This window comes from Mobula hypostoma (genome assembly GCF_963921235.1).
Source record: "Mobula hypostoma chromosome 8 unlocalized genomic scaffold, sMobHyp1.1 SUPER_8_unloc_3, whole genome shotgun sequence".
Lineage (NCBI taxonomy): Eukaryota > Metazoa > Chordata > Chondrichthyes > Myliobatiformes > Myliobatidae > Mobula > Mobula hypostoma.
The window spans coordinates 94,923-118,372 of NW_026948126.1; the positions used below are offsets into that span (position 1 = coordinate 94,923).

Here is a 23,450-nt window from a genome sequence, read left to right on the forward strand (position 1 = left end):
TCTACAAGCCCACTGACTCTCATAACTACCTCAACTATACCTCTTCCCACCCCGCCACATGAAAAAAATGCCATTCCCTATTCCCAGTTCCTCCGTCTCTGCCGCATCTGCTCCCAGGATGAGGCTTTCCATTCCAGGACATCTCAAATGTCCTCCTTCTTTAAGGATCCTGGCTTCCCTTCTGCTGTCATCAATGATGCCCTCACCTGCATCTCCTCCATTTCCCGCACTTCGGCTCTAACCCCATCCTCCTGCCACCACAACAGGGACAGAGTTCCCCTTGTCCTCACCTACCACCCCACTAGCCTCCGGATCCAACACATTATCCTCCGTACCTTCTGCCACCTTCAACAGGACCCCACCACTAAGCATATCTTTCCCTCTCCACCCCTTTCCGCCTTCCGTAGGGATCGGTCCCTCCGCAACTCCCTGGTCCACACGTCCCTCCCCACGGATCTCCCATCTGGCACCTATCCCTGTAAGCGCAAGTGCTACATCTGTCCCTACACCTCCTCTCTCGCCACCATTCAGGGCCCCAAACAGTCCTTCCAGGTGAGGCAACACTTCACTTGTGAGTCTGTTGGGGTCATCTATTGCATCCGGTGCTCCCGGTGCAGCCTCCTCTACATCGGTGAAACCTGACGCAGATTGGGGGACCGCTTCGTCGAGCACCTCCGCTCCGTCCGCCACAACAGACAGGATCTCCCAGTAGCCACCCACTTCAACTCTGCTTCCCATTCCCATTCGGATATGTCCATACATGGCCTCCTCTACTGCCATGATGAGGCTAAACTCAGGTTGGAGGAGCAACACCTCATATACCGTCTAGGTAGTCTCCAGCCCCTTGGTATGAACATAGAATTCTCCAACTTCTGGTAATTCCCTCCCCCTCCCTTCCTCTATCCCTATGTCACTCTGCCCCCTCCCCCAGCTGCCTATCACCTCTCTCATGGTTCCGCCTCCTTCTACTACCCATCGTGTTTTCCCTTATTCTTTCTTCACCTTTCCTGCCTATCACCTCCCTGCTTCCCCTCCCCCACCCCTTTATCTTTCCCCTTACTGGTTTTTCACCTGGAACCTACCAGCCTTCTCCTTCCCACCCTCCCCCCACCTTCTTTATAGGGCCTCTGCCCCCTCCCTCTTCAGTCCTGACGAAGGGTTCCGGCCTGAAACATCGACCGATCTTTTCCACGGATGCTGCCCGACCTGCTGAGTTCCTCCAGCGTGTTGTGAGTGTTACCAATGAATTGATCCACTTGAACCAAAACAGGTGTGTGTGGGCCATGGCAGTCAAAGCTCAAACTGGGCATGGCACCTGATAATGATGATTATTTAACTTCAGGAACAGCTTCTTCTGCTCTGCCATCAGATTTCTGAATGTCCGTAAACACTACCATTGCTTTTATTTTGCACTTGATCTATTTTTGTAATTTAATCTAACGATAAGATGGGAAATTATAGGCCAATAAGCCTGATGCCAAGGTAAATTATTGGAAGCTATTCTAATTGGCAAGATATTTAAGTATTTGGACAGACAGGGCCTGATTTGGGTTTGTCAGAAAGGCTTAGTGTGTGGTGAGTGGTGGTTCACAAATCTTGCAAAGTTCTTCAAGGAGGTTACAAGGAAAGGCAGTGAACATGGACTGTCCACATGGACCTTAGCAATGCCTTGATAAAGTCCTGCATGGGAGGCTGGTCCAGAAGGTTCAGTTGCTTGGCATTCAGTAGTAAACTGGACTCAACATTGGTTTAGCTGGAGAAGACAGAGGTTAGTATCAGATGGTTGCTTCCCTGACAGGAGGCCTGTGACTGGTGGTGTACCACAGGGATCAGTGTTGGGTCCATTATTGTTTGTTATCTACAGTATATTAACAGTTTCATTGATGATGTGGTAAACTGGATCAGCAAATAACAGTTCAGCACAGACTAGATGGGCAGAAGGGCCAGTTTCTGAGCTGTAGTAGAGTATTCTATAATTTATAGTAACTTTACACCTTTGCATTGTACTGCTGGTGAAAAACAATAAATTTCAGGTCATATTAATCAACAACAGTAAACCTGATTTCAAACTGTCTTTATTTTGGAGTCAGGAAATTTGTGTGAAGTTCTGAAACATTGTATCTATATAATTGAAAAGTCCTCAGCTTTCAATCTCCTTCACACAACAGATTTACAGATGTGAGCCTCTAAAGCAGGCTAAAACGTTGACTATGCTCCTGAAACAGGATCAGTTCAACAGTTCTGTACAAGGTCAGGTGTAGCCATTACTTCGTCACTTTGAGAAACTTGTCGATGTTTCTGATCATATTATCCAGAGCGGACAGGGCAAGGATGCATTTGATCATCTCGATCTGATCACCTCTCCATTGATTCGAAACCACAAACATGGAACGCTTCTCCATCCCAGTCAAGTCTGACAACATCGTAAACTGAGAGAGAGGAAGGACAGGGGTATTAATGTACTTATAAACTCCTCAGGGTGATGACAAGTTATGCATCAAATTCTGGGTGAATAAGCAGAGAAACAGTTCCTTGTCATTTATCAGTGGAATCTTGCTGTGCACAGTTTGGCTGCTGTGTTTCCCACACCACAACATGGAAAACACATCACTGACTGAAGAACAGAGAGACCGAGGGATAGAAGATCATGGTTTCCTGAAAGTGGTGACACAGATAGAGAAGCCGGTGAAGGTGGTGTTTGCCTCACTTACTTCATCAGTACAGGAGTTGGGATGTCACATTACAGTTGCACAAGACATCGGTGAGATCATTACCTTGTTCTGCAGTGGCTTGTATTCATAAATTTGCTCATGGTCATCCTCTTGTATCCCTAGTAGTTCAAACTTGGTCCCAATCACAACCCTGTAAATATCTGGAAGAGGAAGGTAATCAAGATATCATTATCAATCTACCACATCATGGTGACAATGGTTACACAGAGCAAAAGAAAACACTTACATTTCTGTGCCACAATTGTCTGTAACTCCTTAAATGCATTTATTTGTTCCTCACTGATGCTGTCTACAGTGTTCATGTCAAAAATGAATGCGACACCGTGAATTACATTTTCCGGAATAACAGGATAGTTGGCAACATCCGAGTCAGGGTTGAAACTGTTTAACTAAGTGAGACAATGAAGAACTGGTTACGGAGGCAGCAGCAAGAACACTGATGATCACAATCACTCAGCACTGAGGTGAACACTGACTGGAGGGACAAGTCCCATCAGACAAAGCCCAGAGATCAGAGTCACTGATCTACTGAGATCCAGATGGGCTCTGACCTCACTCTTGCTTCAGGGATCAGTGGGATTTCTCTAACCCTGTCAATCTCCAGATGGGAAAGTTGCTGTCCCCAGTTCACTGTTACTTTTCAGTTCCTTTCATTGTGAGTCCACTCTGTCCCCACGAGCTGTTTTGGAATTTACACTGAGCTCTTCAATACTCAGTTCCTTGTACTATCTAAAATGTCAGCATTTTTACCGAAATGTCGGAACGTGATAACAAAGTTTTCAGAGGATTCAGAAACTGTTTGGTCCTTCACACTGAAGGATGATACAGATGGTTGGTCAGTGTGTAAACTGATGGGAAATTTAATCCTGAGGAGTGTGAGTTGTTCAGTCTCCATCAGTAATGTGGGAGAGACAATCGTGTGTATTGTATCCAGGTTACTGGGTGATAGGAAGGTAAGTGATACCTTCAGCAGATTTTCCTTAAATTCTGAAACATTTCTTAAATTCTTGACCATTTGCGATAAATATACTGCCATTAAGATTCCATCTCCCCTGCCTGTGAACTGTTGGATCCTCCATTCAGCGTTTCTTTGACTTCTTCCCACCTAATCCCTTTAATACTAAGATACTTTTCTGCAGACTTGACGATAATTTTAATTTTCTCAGTTCTTTTGCTTGTTTGCACTGAACAGTTAATTGCATCCACTTAAAAAGCACGAACTCCTTTCTACTCATTAATAGTGTATCCTTATTTTTCATATTACACTCTCACAATTCACCAGTTTATTATCCCCTGCATTTGTTTGCTTGACAGCCTTTTTCCATCAAATTCTTTCACTGCCTCTGCATAACTAATTCCTTGAGTTACTTTTACATATTGTATCTCAGCCGCCTTCTTGCTATAAACGCACCCTCGATTAGCTGCGCTGTGTTTCTCGCCACAATTGCAGCATTTCAACCTGGCGCCCGCTTCACATTTCCCATATTCATGTTTTCCTCTGCAGACCGCTGCAAAGTGCCGGAATTTCTGACATTTATAGCATCTTAAAGGCGGAGGTATATATATTCTAACTGCATAACACATGTACCCTAAGTAAACCTTAGTCGGCAATCTCTCTTCATCAAAGTTAATCATTACCGATAAACTATCACACTTTTTCCCATCTCTTGTAACTTTCAAACGTTTGACCTCCATAATTTTCGCTCCTTTTATGTTCTGTTTAATCTTACCCATAGTAATTTTTGTTGGTATCACCGAAATAACTCCTCTTGTCCACTTTCTATTGTTGGGTATTGAGCATTGTACTTTTTTATCGTCTATTTTACATAGTCACTTTGCCTTGCTGCTTTTTTTCTCCTTTAATCTCGCCTATAATTTTGTTGAGCATCTTCGTCAAACAAATCGGGTTCCAATCATCAAAATACACCCTGTCTTCACTTAGTTTTATAATTGCTTTAATCTCATCTTCTTTCCATTGTTTTGCTGTCCTGTTTTGATCATCCGCTGACTCTTCAGGGTTTGATATCCCATACCTCTGCTTTCTCTTCTTCCTCTTTCCATTCCGTTCCTCTTTCCCGCCGACCTCCATCTCTAGTTCACTTCCACTCTCGCCAAAAACTTCCTTCAACAGCTTGGCTTTTTCCTTGATGTTCTCTCTCTCTGCCATTTTCTGGTCACAACTCGACTCTTCTCACCCCAACACCACACAGCCCTGGCAGCCCTAATCAAGAACCTATCTATCTCTGCCTTAAATACACCCAGTGACTTGGCCTCCACAGCCACTCGTGGCAACAAATTCCACAGATTTACCACCCTCTGATTAAAGTAATTTCCCCGCATCTCAATGCTGAAGTCATGCCTTGTTGTCCTGGACTCCCCTACCACGGGAAGTAATTTTGCCATATCTAATCTGTTCAGGCCTTTTAACATTTGGAATGTTTCTATGAGATCGCCCCTCGTTCTCCTGAACTCCAGTGAATACATCCCAAGAGCTGCCAGACGTTCATCATATGGTCACTGTCATGGTCTCGACCGTTAATTCCCCATTTTCTCCTAATTCCCTTTGATTGTGCCACAATTCTGACCGTTAATTCCCCATTTTCTCCTAATTCCCTTTGATGGCAACACACCTGGTTTTCATCAAGACCTGCAGTGTAAGAACCCTGGCTTTGCACCCACTAGTTTCCAGATCGTTGGTTTTGCCAGTGTGGTAATTAACGCTTCCCGGCCGCTTAGGATTGTGTGTTCTAAGTTTTGCTTCAGTACCGAGATTTACCTGTGAAACTCAGTCTCTCCGAGTCAAGATAAGTTTTCTAAGTTCAACTCCAGTTCCGAGGTTTACCTGTGAAACTCTGTCTCTCTGTGCCAAGATAAGGATTCCAAGTATACTCCTGTACCGAGGTTTACTTGTGTAACTCCGTCTCTCCGTGCTAAGAAAAGTTTTGTCTGCCGCTTCCCTTTCTACGCTCCGTGTCAAGATAAGTTCTGCCTGTGATAAGATCTTGCCGGATGGCACCCTCACTTTCTACCTGAAACCCTTTAGCATCCCGGGATGCCTCAGGCACCACCAACCTCACCGCACACCGACCGACGAACTCACACCAGATCTTTGGGTTGTTCAAAGACAGAAGTGGGCCTCACATTGGTTCCCTCTGTGAAGAAGCTGTTTGAGCAAGGGCTCGGAAGTCATCTATTCCCCAGTATCCCCTGAAGATGGAGGCGGTTGAGGGAATAACTCATTTTATAGAATCCTTTGGCAAACAGGGTATTCTGGTCCCCTGCCAATCCCCTTGTGACACTCCTATCTTACCGGTCCCAAAGCCAGGACAGCCGGAATGGAGGTTGGTGCAGGATCTCCGTAAAATCAATGAAATTGTTCAGCGTATACACCCGGTAGTCCCCAACCCTGGCACAATTTTAAGCAACATCTCAGCAAACTCCCAAATTTTTACCATAGTGGACTTACAGCATGCATTCTTTGCAGTCTCCCTTGCCCCCGCAATACCTTTTTGCTTTTACCTTCTTAGGATAACAATATACTTGGACTCGCCTTCCCCAAGGTTTCATGCATTCCCCCACCATCTTCTCACAGATCTTGTATAAGCAGCTTCAGAACTTGCATTTCTTTGGAGGCCTCACTGTTATTCAGTATGTGGATGACCTCCTATTAGCCAGTCTGTCAGAGGCCTCCAATATTGAGGACACAAACAGACTTAAATGCCCTCCATTCCTGGGGGTACGTGGTTCCACCCCAGAAACTAAAAAGGGGCCAGAGGCAGGTGACATTTTTAGGAACCCTTTTGAGTGCCACTGAGCAACAACCTACCCCTGAAAGAGTGATCCCTACCCTTGCCACCCCGCCGCCTACCACTCCGAAGGCCATGCGTGCATTCCCTGGTCTGGTAAACTTCTGCAGACAATGGATCCCAGATGCCGCTCTGTATACCTCTGGCCTCCAGTTTGGCCCAGAGACCAACAGATTGGACAGAACAGCAAAAGGAGGCCTTCGAGGAAGTGAAGAAGTCCCTCTCCAGAGCACCAGCACTCGGCCGCCCGCTTTATGACCGACCGTTCCAAATTTTTGTCAATGTCTTAGATGTATTTGCCACTGCAGTGCTTACGCAGACCCACGGCGACAGACGCAGACCCGTCGCTTATTAGAACATAGAATAGTACAGCACCCCCTCATAATTTTAAACACCTCTATCAAGTCCCCCCCTCAACCTTCTACGCTCCAAAGAATAAAGAGCTAACTTGTTCAACCTTTCTTTTTTAGGAGATGAAACCCAGGCAACATTTTAGTAAACCTCCTCTGTACTCTTTCAATTTTATTGACATCTTTCTTATAATTCGCTGACCAGAACTGTACATAATACTCCAGATTTGGCCTTACCAATGCCTTGTACAATTTCAACATTACATCCCAGCTCCTATACTCAATGCTCTGATTAATAAAGACTAGCAAACCAAAAGCTTTCTTCACCACCCTATCCACATGAGATTCCACCTTCAGGGAACTATGCACCATTATTCCTAGATCCCCCTGTTCTACAGCATTCTTTAATGCCCTACCATTTACCATGTATGTCCTATTTTGATTAGTTCTACCAAAATGTAGCACCTCACATTTTTCTGCATTAAACTCCATCTGCCATCTTTCAGCCCACTCTTCTAACTGTCCTAAATCTCTCTGCAAGTTTTGAAAACCTACCTCATGATCCACAACACTACCTATATTCGTATTGTCTGCACACTTACTAATGCAATTTACCACCCCATCACCCAGATCATTAATATACAACACGTTTGTGTATTACAAACAACACTGGACTCAGTGCAGATCCCTGAGGCACACTGCTACACACCGTCCTCCAATCTGACACACAGTTATCCATCACTACTCTCTGGCGTCTCCCATCTAGACACTGCTGAATCCATTTCACTACTTCCATACTAATGCCTAACGATTGAACCTTCCTAACTAACCTTCCGTGTGGAACCTCGTCAAAGGCCTTACTGAAGTCCATATAGACTACATCCACCGGTTTACCCTTGTCAACTTTCTTAGTAACCTCATCAAAAAATTCAATACGATTTGTCAAATATGACCTTCCACGCACAAATCCATGTTGACTGCTCCTAATCAGACCCTGTCTATCCAGATAATTATATATACCATCTCTAAGAATACTTTCTATCAATTTACCCACCACTGACTTCAAACTCACAGGCCGATAATTGCTAGGTTTACTCTTAGAACCGTTTTTAAACAATGGAACCACATGAGCAATATGCCAAACCTCTGGCACCATCCTTGTTTCTAATGACATTTGAAATATTTCTGTCAGAGCCCCTGCTATTTCTACACTAACTTCCCTCAAGGTCCTAGGGAATATCCTGTCTGGACCCGGAGACTTATCCACTTTTATATTCCTTAAAAGCGCCAGTACTTCCTCTTCTTTAATTGTCATACTTTCCATAACTACCCTTCTTGTTTCCTTTACCTTACGCAATTCAATATCCTTCTCCTTAGTGAATACTGAAGAAAATAAATTGTTCAAAATCTCCCCCATCTCTTTTGGCTCCGCACATAGCCGTCCACTCTGATTCTCTAAGGGACGTATTTTATCCCTCACTATCCTTTTGCTATTAATATAGCTGTAGAGACCCTTTACAGATGGTTGTTCAGGGTGGAAACTGATGGGAAATTTAATCCTGAGGAGTGTGAGTTGTTCAGTCTCCATCAATAATGTGGGAAAGACCATCGTGTGCATTGCATCCAGGTTAGTGGGTGATAGGAAGGCAAATGGTGAGTTCAGCAGCTTTTGTTCATGTTTGTTGCCTTAGGCCATTCAGCCAGTCTAAATCTATGCTAGCTCTTAGTCAGTTCACACTTCTCTCATCTCCCCACCATTCTGACAACCCACTGGAAATGACAGCTGCAGACTGACCCAGTGACCTGCACGTCATTGGGATGTGGGAGCCAGAAACCAGGATTATCGGGGGGAAACCCACATCATCACAGGAAGAATGTGCAGACACCACACAGACAGCTCCAGAGGCTGGGATGGAATCGGAATCACTGGATCTGTGAGTCAGCACTACTAACTGCTCCATCACTGTGTCACACAGTAGTACAGACGACTCGCTCCAATTCTATCGGGTCTTGGTGAGGCTTGTGCACAGTTCAGGATTCCTTACCCAAGGAAGGATTGCAGCAATGGCTGACCAGACTGATCCGGGGATGGTGGGTTTGACGAATGAAGAGAGATAAGAACAGGAACAGGAACAGAGTGTAGGGGAATGTATGGGTGACAGATGGTACATATTGTTCATCACAGTAACTGTTCTACATCATTCACAAACACCATCATTGAATTGTTGTGTTCACTTTAAGAAATGGTGTCTGACGTAATGATATCAGTTTAAGGCAACTGCTTTGGGTTTTTCTGTAACAGAAGTAAAGGTCACAAAATCCTACAGAAGCAAACACACCACACCCGTCCATCCACTGTCCCCAGCCTTCTCCTCCAATTCAGTAAGCAGAACTGATCTAGTCTGGACCTCAACACCCTTCTTCTGTTGGCCCATGGTCATTGACTCCTGAGTGTCTGTTCTCACATCAGTTTGGAAGTAAGACATGATCTCATGGACACACACAGAATTCCAACATCAAACCCCACAAGGTGGAGAGGTTGGTCCATAATGGATGCCAGCACAAGGCAACTGATGGGAGACAAGGAGGAGCTGCTCTAGGTGAGTTGGAGCAGGGGTCGGACCATCATTGGGGCAGGTGACCCTGTGACCTTCACTAGCAGTGGAGCGGATGCTGGGGTCATGTGTTGCTGGGATTGATCCATTTCCCCATCACTGCTCCGTCTCCTGACCTGTACCATGTGGAGGATGTCCACACACCACTCACTCCTCCCTCACGTGTACAAGAACTCTATGTGTCCCAACAATGCGTGGAGGGCAGGTAAGGTGGGGACAGCCAGCAGTGAGATACCAGGGAGAGTGGTGTGGAACTCTCTGAATGATCTCTGTCAACGTGTCCCCGTGGATTACTCCAGGACTAACCTCTGTCAATTTGCCCCCTTTTGTTATTCCAGGACTAATCTCTGTCAATTTGTCCCCTTTTGTTATTCCAGGTCTAATCTGTGTCAATTTGTCCCCTTTTGTTATTCCAGGTCTAATCTCTGTCAATTTGTCCCCTTTTGTTACTCCAGGATTAATCTCCGTCACTGTGTCCCGTGTGTTACTCCAAAATTAATCTCTGTCACCATGCCCAGTGAGTTACTCCAGGACTAAGGAGGAGCAACACCTCATATACAGTCTAGGTAGTCTCCAGCCCCTTGGTATGAACATAGAATTCTCCGACTTCTGGTAATTCCCTCCCCCTCCCTTCCTCTATCCCTATTTCACTCTGCCCCCTCCCCCAGCCCTCATGATTCCGCCTCCTTCTTCTACAACCCATTGTTTTCAGGGCTATGACATCATTGCTTCCCCTCCCCCACCCCTTTGTCTTTCAAATTACTGGTCTATCAACTAAAACCACAAGCATTCTTCAAATCCTTCCCCATCTTTCATTCTTCAGTCCTGACGAAGGGTTCTGGCCCGAAACGTCGACTCATCGTTTCTGACTGATGCTGCCCGACCTGCTGAGTTCATCCAGCGTACTGAAAGTGTTGCTTTGATCTTTTACAGCATCTGCAGATTATTTTATGTTGGTGGATACAACAGGATCTTTTTAGAGGCTCCTGGATAGGTACACGGAGCTTAGAAAAATAGAGGGCTATGGGTAACCCGAGGTAATTTCCCAGGTAAGGACATGTTTGGCACAGCTTTGTGGGCTGAAGGGCCTGTATTGTGCTGTGGGTTTTCTATGTTTTTATGAACGACTTTTCCCTTAAGTATACCCATGGATTTCAACTCCATTGCAGTCTGTGGCAGAGCATTCCGCAGATTCACTACACTCTGTCGAAAAGAAATCCTCCTTTCCTCTGTTCTAAAAGATCGCCCCCTCAATTTTGAGGCTGTGCCCTCATGTTCTGGATACCCCCATCATAGGAAACATCCTCTCCACATCTACCCTATCCAGTCCTTTCAACATTCGTTAAGTTTTTAATGAGACCCCCACACATTCTTCTAAGATCTAGTGATTCCAGGCCCAAAGCTGTCAAACCCTCCTCATATGTCAACGCCTCCATTCTTGGAATCATCCTCGTAAACCTCCTCTGGACTCTCTCCAATGATGACACAACCTTTCTGGGATATAGGGCTAAAACTGTTGACAATACTCCGTGTGTGGCCTGACTAGTGTGTTATAAAGTCAAGGAGCATTATCTCCTGGATTTTATATTCTACTCCCCTTGAAATAATTCCCAACATTGCACTTGCCTTCTTCACCACAGACTCAACCTGTAAATCACCTTCTGGGAATCTTGCACGAGGACGCCCAAGTCCCTTTGCAGCTCTGATGTTTGAAACTTCTTCCCATTTAGATAATAGTCCGCACTGTTGTTCCTTTTACCAAAGTGAATTATCACACATTTCCCAACACTAGATTCCAGATTTTTCTGCTTTTTTGTCCATTCTTCCAATTTGTCTAAGTCCTGCTGCAATCACATTGCTTCCTCAGCACTACCCACCCCTCCACCTATCTTCATATCAAACTTTGCCACAGAGCCATTATCCGTATCAATGAGAAACAATGTGGACAGTAGTGCCCCCAAGTCAAACCCCTGAGTCACTGGTAGCCAACCAGAAAAGGCCCCTTACTTCCCACTCACTGCCTCCTGCCTGTCAGCCATTCCGCTATCCATGCCAGCATCTTCTCTATAACGATTCTTGTGTGTTGTTTTGCATTGATTCTTTTATGTACACATTCAAAGTAAATGTATTAGCAACGTACATATCTGTCATGATAGACAACGCTGACATACGTTTGCTTGAGGGCACATTTAACTATATAACAGCTTAATAGAAACAATGAAAGACTGCACGCAACAGAGCAGACAACCACAGTACAAAAGACAAAAATCTGTGCAAATACTGAAGAACAAAGGAAATTATAATGAATAAATAACAAATAAACAAACAATAAATATTGAGAGCAACACACATCAAAGTTGCTGGTGAACGCAGCAGGCCAGGCAGCATCTATAGGAAGAGGCGCAGTCGACGTTTCAGGCCGAGACCCTTCGTCAGGACCTTTAAGTATTGAGGACCTGAGATGAAGAGTTCTTCAAAGTGAGTCCATAGGTTGTGGAACAGTTCAGTGATGGCCAAATGAAGTTTCGTGAACTTATCCCCTGTGGTTCAAAACCTGAAGGTTGAGGGTTAATAACAGTTGCTGAACCAGGTGGTGAGGCTCCTGGACCTTCCTCCTGATGGCAGCAGTGAGAGGAGAGCAAGGTCTGGGTGGTGGCAATCCCTGACGATGGATGCCGCTTTCCTGTGCCAATGCTTCGTATAGTGGTGCTCATTGGTGGGAAGGGCTTTACCTGTGATGGACTGGACCATATTCTACAGTTCGTGTGGGATTTTCCATTCAAGGGCATTCGTCTTTCCACATTAGACTGTGCTGCAGCCAGTTAGTATACTCTTCACCATACATCGATAGAACTTTGTCAAAGTTTTAGATGCCATGGTAAATCTTTGAAAATTTCTAAAAAAAAATATAGGAGCTACTGTGCTTTCTGCGTAATTGCACTTACAAGCTGAGCCAAAGGAGATGTGATAGGCAGGTGAGAAGAGGTAAAGGGCCCGAGTGGGGAATTAAAGAAGGGGGAGGGGAGGGAATGTTTTTCTTAACCTGAATGAAATATCGCTATTGGAGGCCACCCAGACAGAACATAAGGTGCTCCTTCTGCACCCTTAGACTGGCCTCATCTTGGCACCAGAGTAGGCGTATCGACTGACATGACGGAACAAGAATGAATTTAAAATTAAAATGTTTGACCACTGGGAATTTCTGCATTTGGTATATGGAGCGGAGGTGCTGGATGAAATGGTCCCCCAGTTTATGGCAGGACCCATCAATGTAGAGGAGGCCGCATAAGAAATTTGGGGCGACCAGGGAAGTGTAGACAACCTCAGCAGATTCGCAGGTGATGTGTTGCCTCACCTGAACTGACTATTTGGGGCCCTGAATGGAGGTGAGGGAGGAGGTGAATGTGCAGGTGTGGCACGTCGGCTGCTTGCTGGGATGTGATGGATGATTAGTGGGGAGGGACAAATGGACAGTGGGATCATGGAGACAGCATTCCCTGCAGAAAGTGGAGAGCGGGGAGAAGTAGAGGTATGTTTAGAGGTAGGTTCCCTTTAGATGTTGTGGAGGACGACGAGGCACATGTGGTGGTCGGTAAGGACATGAGGAACTCTATCAATGTCAAGGTGGCTGGATGGTAGGGTGAGTGCAGATGTTCAGAAATTGGAGGAGATGGGGGTGAGGGCAGGAAGGGAAATCCCGTTATTTGAAGGAGGACAGCTCTGATATGTATGTATATCGTGAATCACTTTTCACTGTTGACCAAAGTTATTCTGGATAATAAATACCACTTGATATTTATTGGTTACCTTGATACCACTCTTGGATTGTACTTGTGGTCCAGATAGTTTCCGTCGATCTTTTTACCCAGAAGACTGGTGTCACAAGGAGGCCACTGTTGCTTTGCTGTGGTCTGATTGGGTTGTAACATGGAGAGAGCAAAGAGATCAAAGCTGCAAGAGTAGGGGGTGGGGTAAATGGAGAAGTTTTAAAGTCGTGCCTAGTGAAGAGTGGTGGATCTCCAGACTTCTCGACACAAGAGTGGACGATCACTGGAAGAGTTCAGAGGGAGAAAAATCTGAGGGCACTGGGGAACACGCTGAGAAGCTGTGATGCCAGGTCAGAGCAATGGCAGGGAGAGGTTGAAGGGGCTCGGTGGTCTCATGCTACTGTGTTCTTGTACGCAACAGTCACACACTGACTGCTGTGCTACCAGTGCTGCGAGGGACAAATCCAGGTCCTGAAGAGCATCTCGTGTCCCGTTGTGGTAGGAGGGTAGGAGTTCCGGCAGTGCACGATCAGAAGAGAGAAGTGTTCAAGCAATGGGCAGGGGCAGGGATCTCAGAGCCGACACTGAGTACTGCCACTCACGTTAATTGTCTCCCCGGTGACGCAGGATGCATCAGGCGAGCAGAGGAGGGATTATGACACCGGCGCACTCCACTGCCTCTCCAAGGCACCACATATCGATCAGCTCCATGGCCACCTGCTGGTGGTCCTCCTCCTCCATCTCGTACGCACTGACGTGGGTCTCGATGATGCCGGGAGCCAGGCAGTTGACCCTGATATTGAGAGGGGCATTTTGATGGCTAGTCGCTTGGTCAGGACCGGCAGAGCTGTCCTGCTGACCGAATAGGGACCTATCATCGGGACGGCCCAGTAACTTGCCATGGAGCTGACCAAGATGATGGAGCCACCCCCTGGCCCCTCCATTTGGGACATCACCAGCTGTGCCAGTGGGGCGGCTGACTTGTTGCTTGGACTTCCAGCATCTGCAGATTTTCTCTCGTCTGGTTTGACTGACTTTGATGTCCAGGATCTTGTTCCAGACAATTAGGCAAAGAACGGTCAACGGATTGGCGTTGAACACCAAGATGTCAACGCCCCCGAAGTGGCGACTCCTGGTCCGCGCCCTGATCTATGTGGCAGATGGTACCGATGAACGTCAGTCTGCTGCCGCAGCGCGACCTCCTCCGCGTTCTTGCCCTTGTGGCTGCTGATCATCATGTATGTACTGTTCTGGGCTAGGGGCCGTGCCACCGCTAGCCTGATTCCCTGGCTGGACGCCATCACCGGAACCACCTTCCCCAGCAGCATAGTTCGAGTTCGAAAAGCCGACTGGAACTCGCGCAGTTGCCCCTGCGGCAACAGATAAGCAGCTTGTCCCACCTTGGACACGCTGAGACCAATCTTTTCTGCCACTTGCCCAAACATCCTCTGCTGCTTCTCCTGACTTTTAATGACTGTTGTCAGTCCAACTTAAAGGTCAACTTACTGATGAACCAACAGAATCTCAGGTATAACAGAATCCTGAGACTTCACTAAAACGTGCAACCCCAAATCAACTAAATTTATTGGAATGAACCAAGGTAGGGTTACTGAGAAACCTACAGTGGTATATATTGCATTATCCAGCAAACCCATATTCCCAGTATCATAAGAACCCAGCCACCCAAAACTAAAAACACTCTCCTTGTGAAGTTGCCAACGGTCCTCCAACACACTTTTAACAGAATGTTTATTTCTTTGCCCCTCAAATTAACCCAGTACGTTAACAACTTCATCCTCTGCGACTGTAAGGGTAATTGTCCCATTTCAACCAGTAACGCTAAAACAGGAGATGTCTTTATTGCACCACAACACAGTCTTAAAGCCTGAGCTGGTATCACATCCAAACATTTTAAATCTGAAGATGAAGCTGATCCATGAGCCACACAGCCATAATCAAGTACAGATCTAATTAACCAAATACAAATGGTCAACAAAGATTTTCGTGCAGCACCCCAAGAATACCAACAAAGACACCTCAGTATATTTAATAATTTATCAATTATTTTACTGGTATGGGGCTTCCATGTCAGATTACTCATCCACATGCTAAGAAATCTTACCACGGACACTTCTTCGCGAGTTTGACTGTATAATTTCATATTAAATGCAGGGCTATGACCCTCATTGTATCACACATAATTCGCATTTTAGCCACTGGAAGCTTAAATCCTGATCTATTTGCCCAATGTTTTGACCTCATTAATCACTAATTGCATCCTATATAGAGTTAAATTGAAATTTCTACCTCTAATCCATAAAGCTCCATCATCTGCAAAAAATGATTGACCCATCTCAGAGAAAATATTATTAATCATACTATTAAACAAAGGGCTACAAATACTGCCTTGTTGGGTCCCATTCTCTATCTCATATACCTGACTGACACTCACCTGCATACTCTCCAGATAAAAAACTCAGAAAAAAATTATATAGCCTTTTCAGAATGGCAGGCAGTGACTAGTGGGGTACCGCAAGGCTCAGTGCTGGGACCCCAGTTGTTTACAATATATATTAATGATTTGGATGAGAGAATTAAATGCAGCATCTCCAAGTTTGCAGATGACACGAAACTGGGTGGCAGTGTTAGCTGTGAGGAGGATGCTAAGAGGATGCAGGGTGACTTGGATAGGTTAGGTGAGTGGGCAAATTCATGGCAGATGCAATTTAATGTGGATAAATGTGAAGTTATCCACTTTGGTGGCAAAAACAGGAAAATAGATTATTATCTGAATGGTGGCCGATTAGGAAAAGGGGAGGTGCAACGAGACCTGGGTGTCATTATACACCAGTCATTGAAAGTGGGCATGCAGGTACAGCAGGCAGTGAAAAAGGCGAATGGTATGCTGGCATTTATAGCGAGAGGATTCGAGTACAGGAGCAGGGAGGTACTACTGCAGTTATACAAGGCCTTGGTGAGACCACACCTGGAGTATTGTGTGCAGTTTTGGTCCCCTAATCTGAGGAAAGACATTCTTGCCATAGAGGGAGTAGAAAGAAGGTTCACCAGATTGATTCCTGGGATGGCATATGATGAAAGACTGGATGAACTAGGCTTATACTCGTTGGAATTTAGAAGATTGAGGGGGGATCTTATTGAAACGTATAAAATCCTAAAGGGATTGGACAGGCTAGATGCAGGAAGATTGTTCCCGATGTTGGGGAAGTCCAGAACGAGGGGTCACAGTTTGAGGATAAAGGGGAAGCCTTTTAGGACTGAGATTAGGAAAAACTTCTTCACACAGAGAGTGGTGAATCTGTGGAATTCTCTGCCGCAGGAAACAGTTGAGGCCAGTTCATTGGCTATATTTAAGAGAGAGTTAGATATGGCCCTTGTGGCTACGGGGATCAGGGGGTATGGAGGGGAGGCTGGTGCAGGGTTCTGAGTTGGATGATCAGCCATGATCATACTGAATGGCGGTGCAGGCTCGAAGGGCCAAATGGCATACTCCTGCACCTATTTTCTATGTTTCCTCTAGCCCCTGCTTTCCATAATCTAATTGCATGTCTTCCCGATCCTGAACTGTAACAGCGTCCAACCAACATTTGCACAATTGGTAAAGCGGGAATTAGGACTACCCTGCCCCCACCGAAAAAGTTTCTGACCATATTGCATGCCCTGCCAAATCCCAATACAGAGGCAGCAAGGACAAAGCGTCCCGCACTGTCCTGAAGTCGGACTACTGCAGCTGTTGACCACATCGTATGAACAGACCACCACCAATTACACATCAGATTCCCAGTCCAGACTTGCACCGTTTCACATAGAGCACGGACAAAATGTTGGAGCTGGTGGACCTCAGTAAGTCAGGCAGCATCTATGGAGCTGTAAACAGTCGCCATTTTGGGTGGGGACCCTTCATCTACATGGATGGCGACTGACTTGCTGAGTTCCTCCAGCATTTTGTGTTTGTTCTCTGGATTTCCAGTATCTACAGAATATTCCGTCAACGAATCAGCACTTCACATGGCCTCATCTCCACCCGTGCCAAAGGCCGAGCTGGAACACGATAAATACGCCCACTGATCAGGTGACAGCTTCACTTGCCCAGGTGGGTAGAATCAAAAGCTGAGAGCCAACACATCCATCATCAAGGACCACCACCATCTAGGCCACACTCTCTTTTTTGCATCAGGAAAAGGTACAGGAGGCTTAGGGCCCACACTAGCAAATTCAGGAAGAGTAATCCCTCAACCATCAGGCTCCTGAACCAGTCGGTATAACTTCACTCACCCCAATACTGAACTGTTCCCACAACCTGTGGACTCACCTTCAAGGACTCTACAACCTACTTATCTATTGCTTATTGTTATTATTGTTACGTTTTTTTTCTTTTGTATTTGCAAGTTGTTGACTTCTGTTTCTTTCCCAGTCTTATGTGTTGTTTTTCATTGATTTTGTCTTCAAATTCAAAGTAACTTTATCAGCAAAGTACTTATGTGCCATCATGTACAAGTATGAGATTTGTTTGCTAGGCATAGTCAGGAAATACGATAAATATAATAGAATCAATGAAAGACTGCATCCAATAAAGCAGACAACCGGAGCACAAAAGACAAAAAGCTGCGAAAATATTGGACATTTTACTAAGTAAGCAGAGACAGGATCAGCATGGGTGTGGACCAAGTACGTTCAGAGGGGCTGATAGTCAGACAGTGTATCCATCTTTTGCAAACCCTTCAGTAGTTGCACTGACACCTGAAGAGTAGACTATCTGTTGGATGGAAGTGACCAACAACTCTGATAGAGGAGGATGCCAAGTTTTTAAGCTCACCAGTGGGAGGTGGTGCTTTAGCACTGCTGGCCCACCACCTCGAGGGAGTCTTGATCACAAGCCGGCGGAAACTCCTGCAGACAGGTGGCAGATCAACTGAAGATCCCACTGGTGATAGCACAGGACAGTTAACATCTTAGTCCACGTGTATTTTCAATTCTTGCATAACAGGGTGAGGTTTAAGAGGCCTGGTGGCCTAATCCTTCTTGAAGCATTGACTGTGTGTGAAATGGTACCAAATCCTGAAGAGCGACTCGGGGCCCGCTGTGGTGTGGGTGGTGCAGGGGCCCGGCAGTGGAAGATCGGAAGAGAGGTGTCCGAGCATTTGGGGGGAGCAGTGTTAGCGACCTCAGAGCCGACAGTGAATACCACCGCTCACGCTAATGGTCTCCCCCGTGATGTAGGAGGCATCAGGAGAGCAGAGGAAAGAGACAGCCCCGGCGCAGTGTTCAGCCTCTCCCAGACGCCGCATGTCAATCAACTCCAAGGCCGTCTTCCGCGGGCCTTCGTCCTCCCACAGGGTCGCGCTGAAGCGGGTCTTGATGATGCCGGGAGCCAGGCCGTTGACCCTGATGTTGAGTGGGGCCAGTTCGGTGGCCAGCACCTTGGTCAGGGCCAGTAGAGCTGTCTTGCTGACTGAGTAGGGGCCTAGCATCGGGAAGGGCCGGTAACCGGCCACGGAGTTGACCAGCACGATAGAGCCGCCTCCTCGCCTCTCCATGTGGGGCACCACCAGCTGTGCCAGCAGGGCGGCCGATTTAACATTGATGTCCAGGATCTTGTCCCAGGCACTCTCCGGGCAGTCCAAGGTGCGGCCAATGCGGACACCAGGATGTCGACGCCCCCGAACCGGCTGACCGTCTCGGCCACCAGCGACTCCCGGTCGGCGCCCTTACCGACGTGGCAGACGGTACCCAAGACGGACGACAGACCCTCGGCCTGCAGCCGCGACACGGCCTCCTCCACGTTCTTGCCCTTGCGGCTGCTGATCATCACATGAGCACCGTCCTGCGCCAGGCGCCGGGCCACCGCCAGCCCGATTCCCTGGCTTGAGGCCGTCACCAGAGCCACTTTGCCCAGCAGCATGGTTGGAGTCCGAAAGGGCAGCTGGCAGCTGCAGCAGCGACTATCGGCATGTCCCGCCCCGGATGCGCCGGCTCCGATCGTCTCCGCCAGTCGCCCGAACATCCGGTCCTAATCCCGAACCGCATTACATGACAGCATTGCCCCCGGTGATAAAGCGGCAACCACAGCGCGCCTCCCCGGGTTAAATTCGGACTGCTTTACCTGACCAATGCCCCATTCTGTGGCCGGACCGTTGCAGCTTTCCACCACGTCCCGTGACCGGACCGTCACTCGGGAAAAGTCCCTCCCGCGGCCAGACCTGCAGCGCTTCACAACATGCCGGAGGTAGAAGAACTCAGCAAGTCAGGCAGAATCCATGGAGGAGTGTGAACAGTCAGTCGATGTTTCGGGTCGGCCTACATGGATGCTGACTGACTTGCTGAGTTCTTCCAGCATTTTGTGTGCGTTCTCTGGATTTCCAGTATATGCAGAATCTCTCGTGTCCATGAATTCCCGCTTCACATGACCTCGTCTCCACCCGTGACAAAGGGACAAAAGCTGAGAGCCAACGCATCCATCATCAAGGACCGGCCATGCAGACCATGCTCTCTTTTTCACATCAGGAACGGGTACCGTACGGGAGCCACCAGCAGGTTCAGGAACAGTTATGCCCCAACCATCAGGCTCTTGAACCAGTCGGGATAACTTCACTCACCCCAACACTGAACTGTTCCCACAACCTGTAGGCTCACTTTCAATGACCCGACAACTCATGTAGCTACTGCTTATTTGTTATTATAGAGTCATAGAAAAGTACAGCACAGAAACAGGCCCTTCGGCCCATCTAGATGTTTTGTTTTTTTACTTTTTGCATTTGCACAGTTTGTTGACTTGGTTCTTTGTCCATTTTGAGCGTGGCTTTTCATTGATTCTATTTCAAAGCAAATTTATTATCAAGGGATATATGTGTCAGCCTATACAACCGTGAGATTTGTTTTCTTGTGGACATTGTCAAAAAGCCCAATAACCACAATATGATCAGTGCAGGACTGCACCCAATAGAGTAGACAACCAGAGTGCAAGAGACAAAAACTGTTCATATACTAAAGAAAAAAGGGAATAATAATCAATAAATAAACAATAAATATTGAGAGCATGTGGTGGAGTCCTTGAAGGCAAATCCATAGGTTGTGGGAACAGTTCAGTGTTGGAGCAATTGAAGTTGAGTGAAGTTATCCTCTTTGATTCAAGAGCCTGATGGTTGAGGGGTAATAATTTTTTCTGAACCTGGTGGTGTGAGTCCTGAGACTCCTGTACCTTCTGCCTGATGGCAGCAGTGAGAAGGGAGCAGGACCTGGATGGTGGGGGTACCAGATGATGGATGCTTTTTCCCGTGGAGATTTGCTCAGTGATGGTGGGGAGGGCTTTATCTGGTTTGTATCCACTACTTTTTGTTGGATTTTGCATTCAAGGCCATTGGTGTTTCATACCAGGCTTTGAGAAAGCCAGTCAATATACTCTCTAGCATTTATCTATAGAAGTCTGTCAAAGTTTTAGATGCCATGTTAAATTGCCATAAACTTCTAAGTAGAGGTGCTGCCTCGTTTTCCTCGTAATTGCAGTTAGGTGCTGGGGTCCAGGACAGGTCGTCCAAAATGATGACGCTGAGGAATTTAATGTTCTTCACCTGTGAGCCCCCAGATGAGCAGTGGCTTATGACCTCCAGTTTCCTCCTCCTGAAGTCATTAACCATCTCCTTGGTCTTGCTGACATTCAGAATGTTGTGGCTTCACTCAGCCAGATTTTCAATCTCCCTGATTCATCACCACCTTTGATATGGCCTACAACAATGGTGTTGCCTGCAAACTTGAATGTGGTGTTGGGACTGCGCTTAGCCTCGCAGTCTTAAGTGTAAAGTGAGTAGAGCAGGGGGCTACACACACAGCCTGTGGTGCACCCGTGCTGATGGAAATTGTGGAGATGTTTTTGCCAATCCGAACTGGCTGGGATCTACAAGTGAGCCAATCAAGGATGCAATTCTATAAGAAGGTATTGAGGCCAAGGTCTTGAAGCTTATTGATTAGTTTAGAGGGGATGATGGTTTGAATGCTGAGCTGTAGTTGATTAAGAGCATCCTGATGTATGTAGCTTTGCTGTCCAGATGTTCCTGGATTGAGTGAAGAGCCAGTGAAATGGCGTCTGCTGTGGACCTGTTGTGCTGGTGGGCAAACTGAAGTGGGTAAAAATCGCTTCTCTGGCGGGAGTTGATATGTTTCATCATTAACCTCTGAAAACACTCCATCACTGTCGATGAAAGTGCTACTGGCAGGTTACCACGTTCTTCTTGGGCCTCGGTGTAATTGAAACCTGCTTGAAGCGGGTGGGTACCTCAGACTGCCTAAGCAAGAGGTTAGAGATCTCAGTGAGCACTCCAGCCAGTTGATCAGCACAGGTCTTTACCATCTGGGCCCGATGCTTTCCGTGGGCTCACCTTCTCACGTCGGCCTCAGAGACTGAAATGACCGGGTCGTCGGGGGCTGTCGGAGTTTGTGATGTTTGCTCCATGTTTTGACCATCACAAAATGTATTTACTTGTTTGTTTGTACTTACAGTGAATGCCTGTATAATTTCAGGGTAGTACTGTAATTGGTGATGTATATGTGTACTTTGATAACCAATTAACTTTGAACATAGGGGTGGAATTACATTCTGACATCTGTGTACACAGCTTGTCTTTGCTGACAGTGTGCTCTCTGGCACTGCTCAATGCACACAGGTGGCCTTTCTTGGTTGCTTGGTTTAGACTTAATATAAGTAATGTGTTTCAGTATTGGGAAGACCTGCTGGCGAACTCAATATGTATTCCTTCAGCCCTCCTGTTTCCAACAACAACAAGACAGTAAAAGGCGCCAGGTATTACAAGTGTAGTCGGACTAAAGGCAAGACCGATCCAAACCTGGTGGTGGTGAGGGAGGTTGGGGTGCTTTCAAGGAGACAGCGAGGTAAGGGAGAGGCATGCTGCAATTTTGGGGTGTGCTGATATGCAGTGTTGAGAATGCAGAATTTTAAGGTGGATAATTCCCCAGACCGTGGTGGTTCTTCCCAGACTTATTAGAAGAGGTTGTTGACAGGTATCTTTCTATCCTCTTTAACCACAGGTGAAGTCCAAAAGGATTGGGGAATAACCAATATTTTCCACTGTTTAAGAATCGTACAAAGAACAAAGCAGGGAATAGAGGGCCGGTGAGCTTTCCATCAGAGGTGGGAAAACTAGAGTATAGAAACCGACCTCCTGCCTAGTCTCATCTACCTGCACCCAGATCACATCCCTCTGACCCTCTGTCATCCATGTACCTATCTAAACTTATCTTAAATGTTACAATTGAATCTGCATCTACCAGTTCTGCTTGCAGCTCGCACCACCCTCTAAATGAAAAAGTCCCACGTCAGGTTCCCCGTAAATATTCCACCTTTCACCCCTGCACTCTGGCTCTACTCTTACCCAACCTCGGGGGAAGAAGCCTTTATGCATTCACTCTATCTATACCTCTCATAAATCTGTATACATCTGTAAGATTGTGTAGTGGTCAGCACAATGCTTTACAGTACCCGCAACCCAGTTTCAATTCCTTCTGCTGTCTGTAAGTTCTCCCTGTGGCTGTGTGGGCTTCCGTTGGATGTTCCGGTTTCCTCCCACAGTCCACAGATGGACCAGTTCGAAAGTTAATGTTCATTGTAAATTGTCATGTGATTAGGCTAGTATTGAATTGGGTGGTTGCAGGGAGGTGTGGCTCAAAGAGATGAAAGGGCCAATTCCACACTGTATCCCAATAAGTAATAAATAAATAAATGGATAAATAAATAAATAAGATCTCCCCTTATTCTCCTGCACTTCAGTGAATAAAGTACTAACTTACATAATTTTTACCACTAACCCAGGTCCTAAAGTCCTGGCAACATCCTTGTAAGTTTTTCCTGAACTCTTTGAATTTTATTGATAACCTTCCTGTAGGTATGGGACTAGAATTGCACACAATACTCCAAATTCAGCTTTGCCAATGTCATATACAGCCACTGTAGCGTTGTGGTTGGCACGACACTATTGCAGCTTGGGCCATTTGGACTTTGGAGTTGAATCGTGGCATTCTCTGTAAGGAGTTTCCACTTCCTCCCTGTGAAATGTGTGGATTTCCTCTGGGTGTTCTGGTTTCCTCCCACAGTCCAAAGATGTACTGGTTAGTAGGTTAATTGTTCATTGTAAATTGTCCCTTGATTAGGTTA

General features: G+C 46.4%; 2 protein-coding genes across 4 annotated transcripts in view; both read right to left on the bottom strand.

Moving 5' to 3' along the window:
- Positions 1–2,063: 2,063 nt before the first annotated feature.
- Positions 2,064–23,450, bottom strand: part of LOC134341190 (uncharacterized) — a 47,907-nt gene continuing 26,520 nt past the window's right edge. For all 3 annotated transcript variants that reach the window (XM_063039009.1, XM_063039007.1, XM_063039008.1), the window contains 2 exons: positions 2,775–2,872; positions 2,064–2,429 (listed from right to left, as the gene is read on the bottom strand). In XM_063039009.1, the coding sequence (XP_062895079.1) occupies positions 2,265–2,429; positions 2,775–2,872 (263 nt within the window). In that variant the 3' untranslated portion in view covers positions 2,064–2,264. The remainder of the gene's footprint in view (positions 2,430–2,774; positions 2,873–23,450) is intronic.
- dhrs4 (dehydrogenase/reductase (SDR family) member 4) lies at positions 15,312–19,343 on the bottom strand. Its single transcript, XM_063039005.1, is given in 2 exon segments — positions 15,312–18,926; positions 18,929–19,343. Coding segments are annotated over 2 exon segments (837 nt in total). The 5' UTR covers positions 19,293–19,343; the 3' UTR covers positions 15,312–18,453.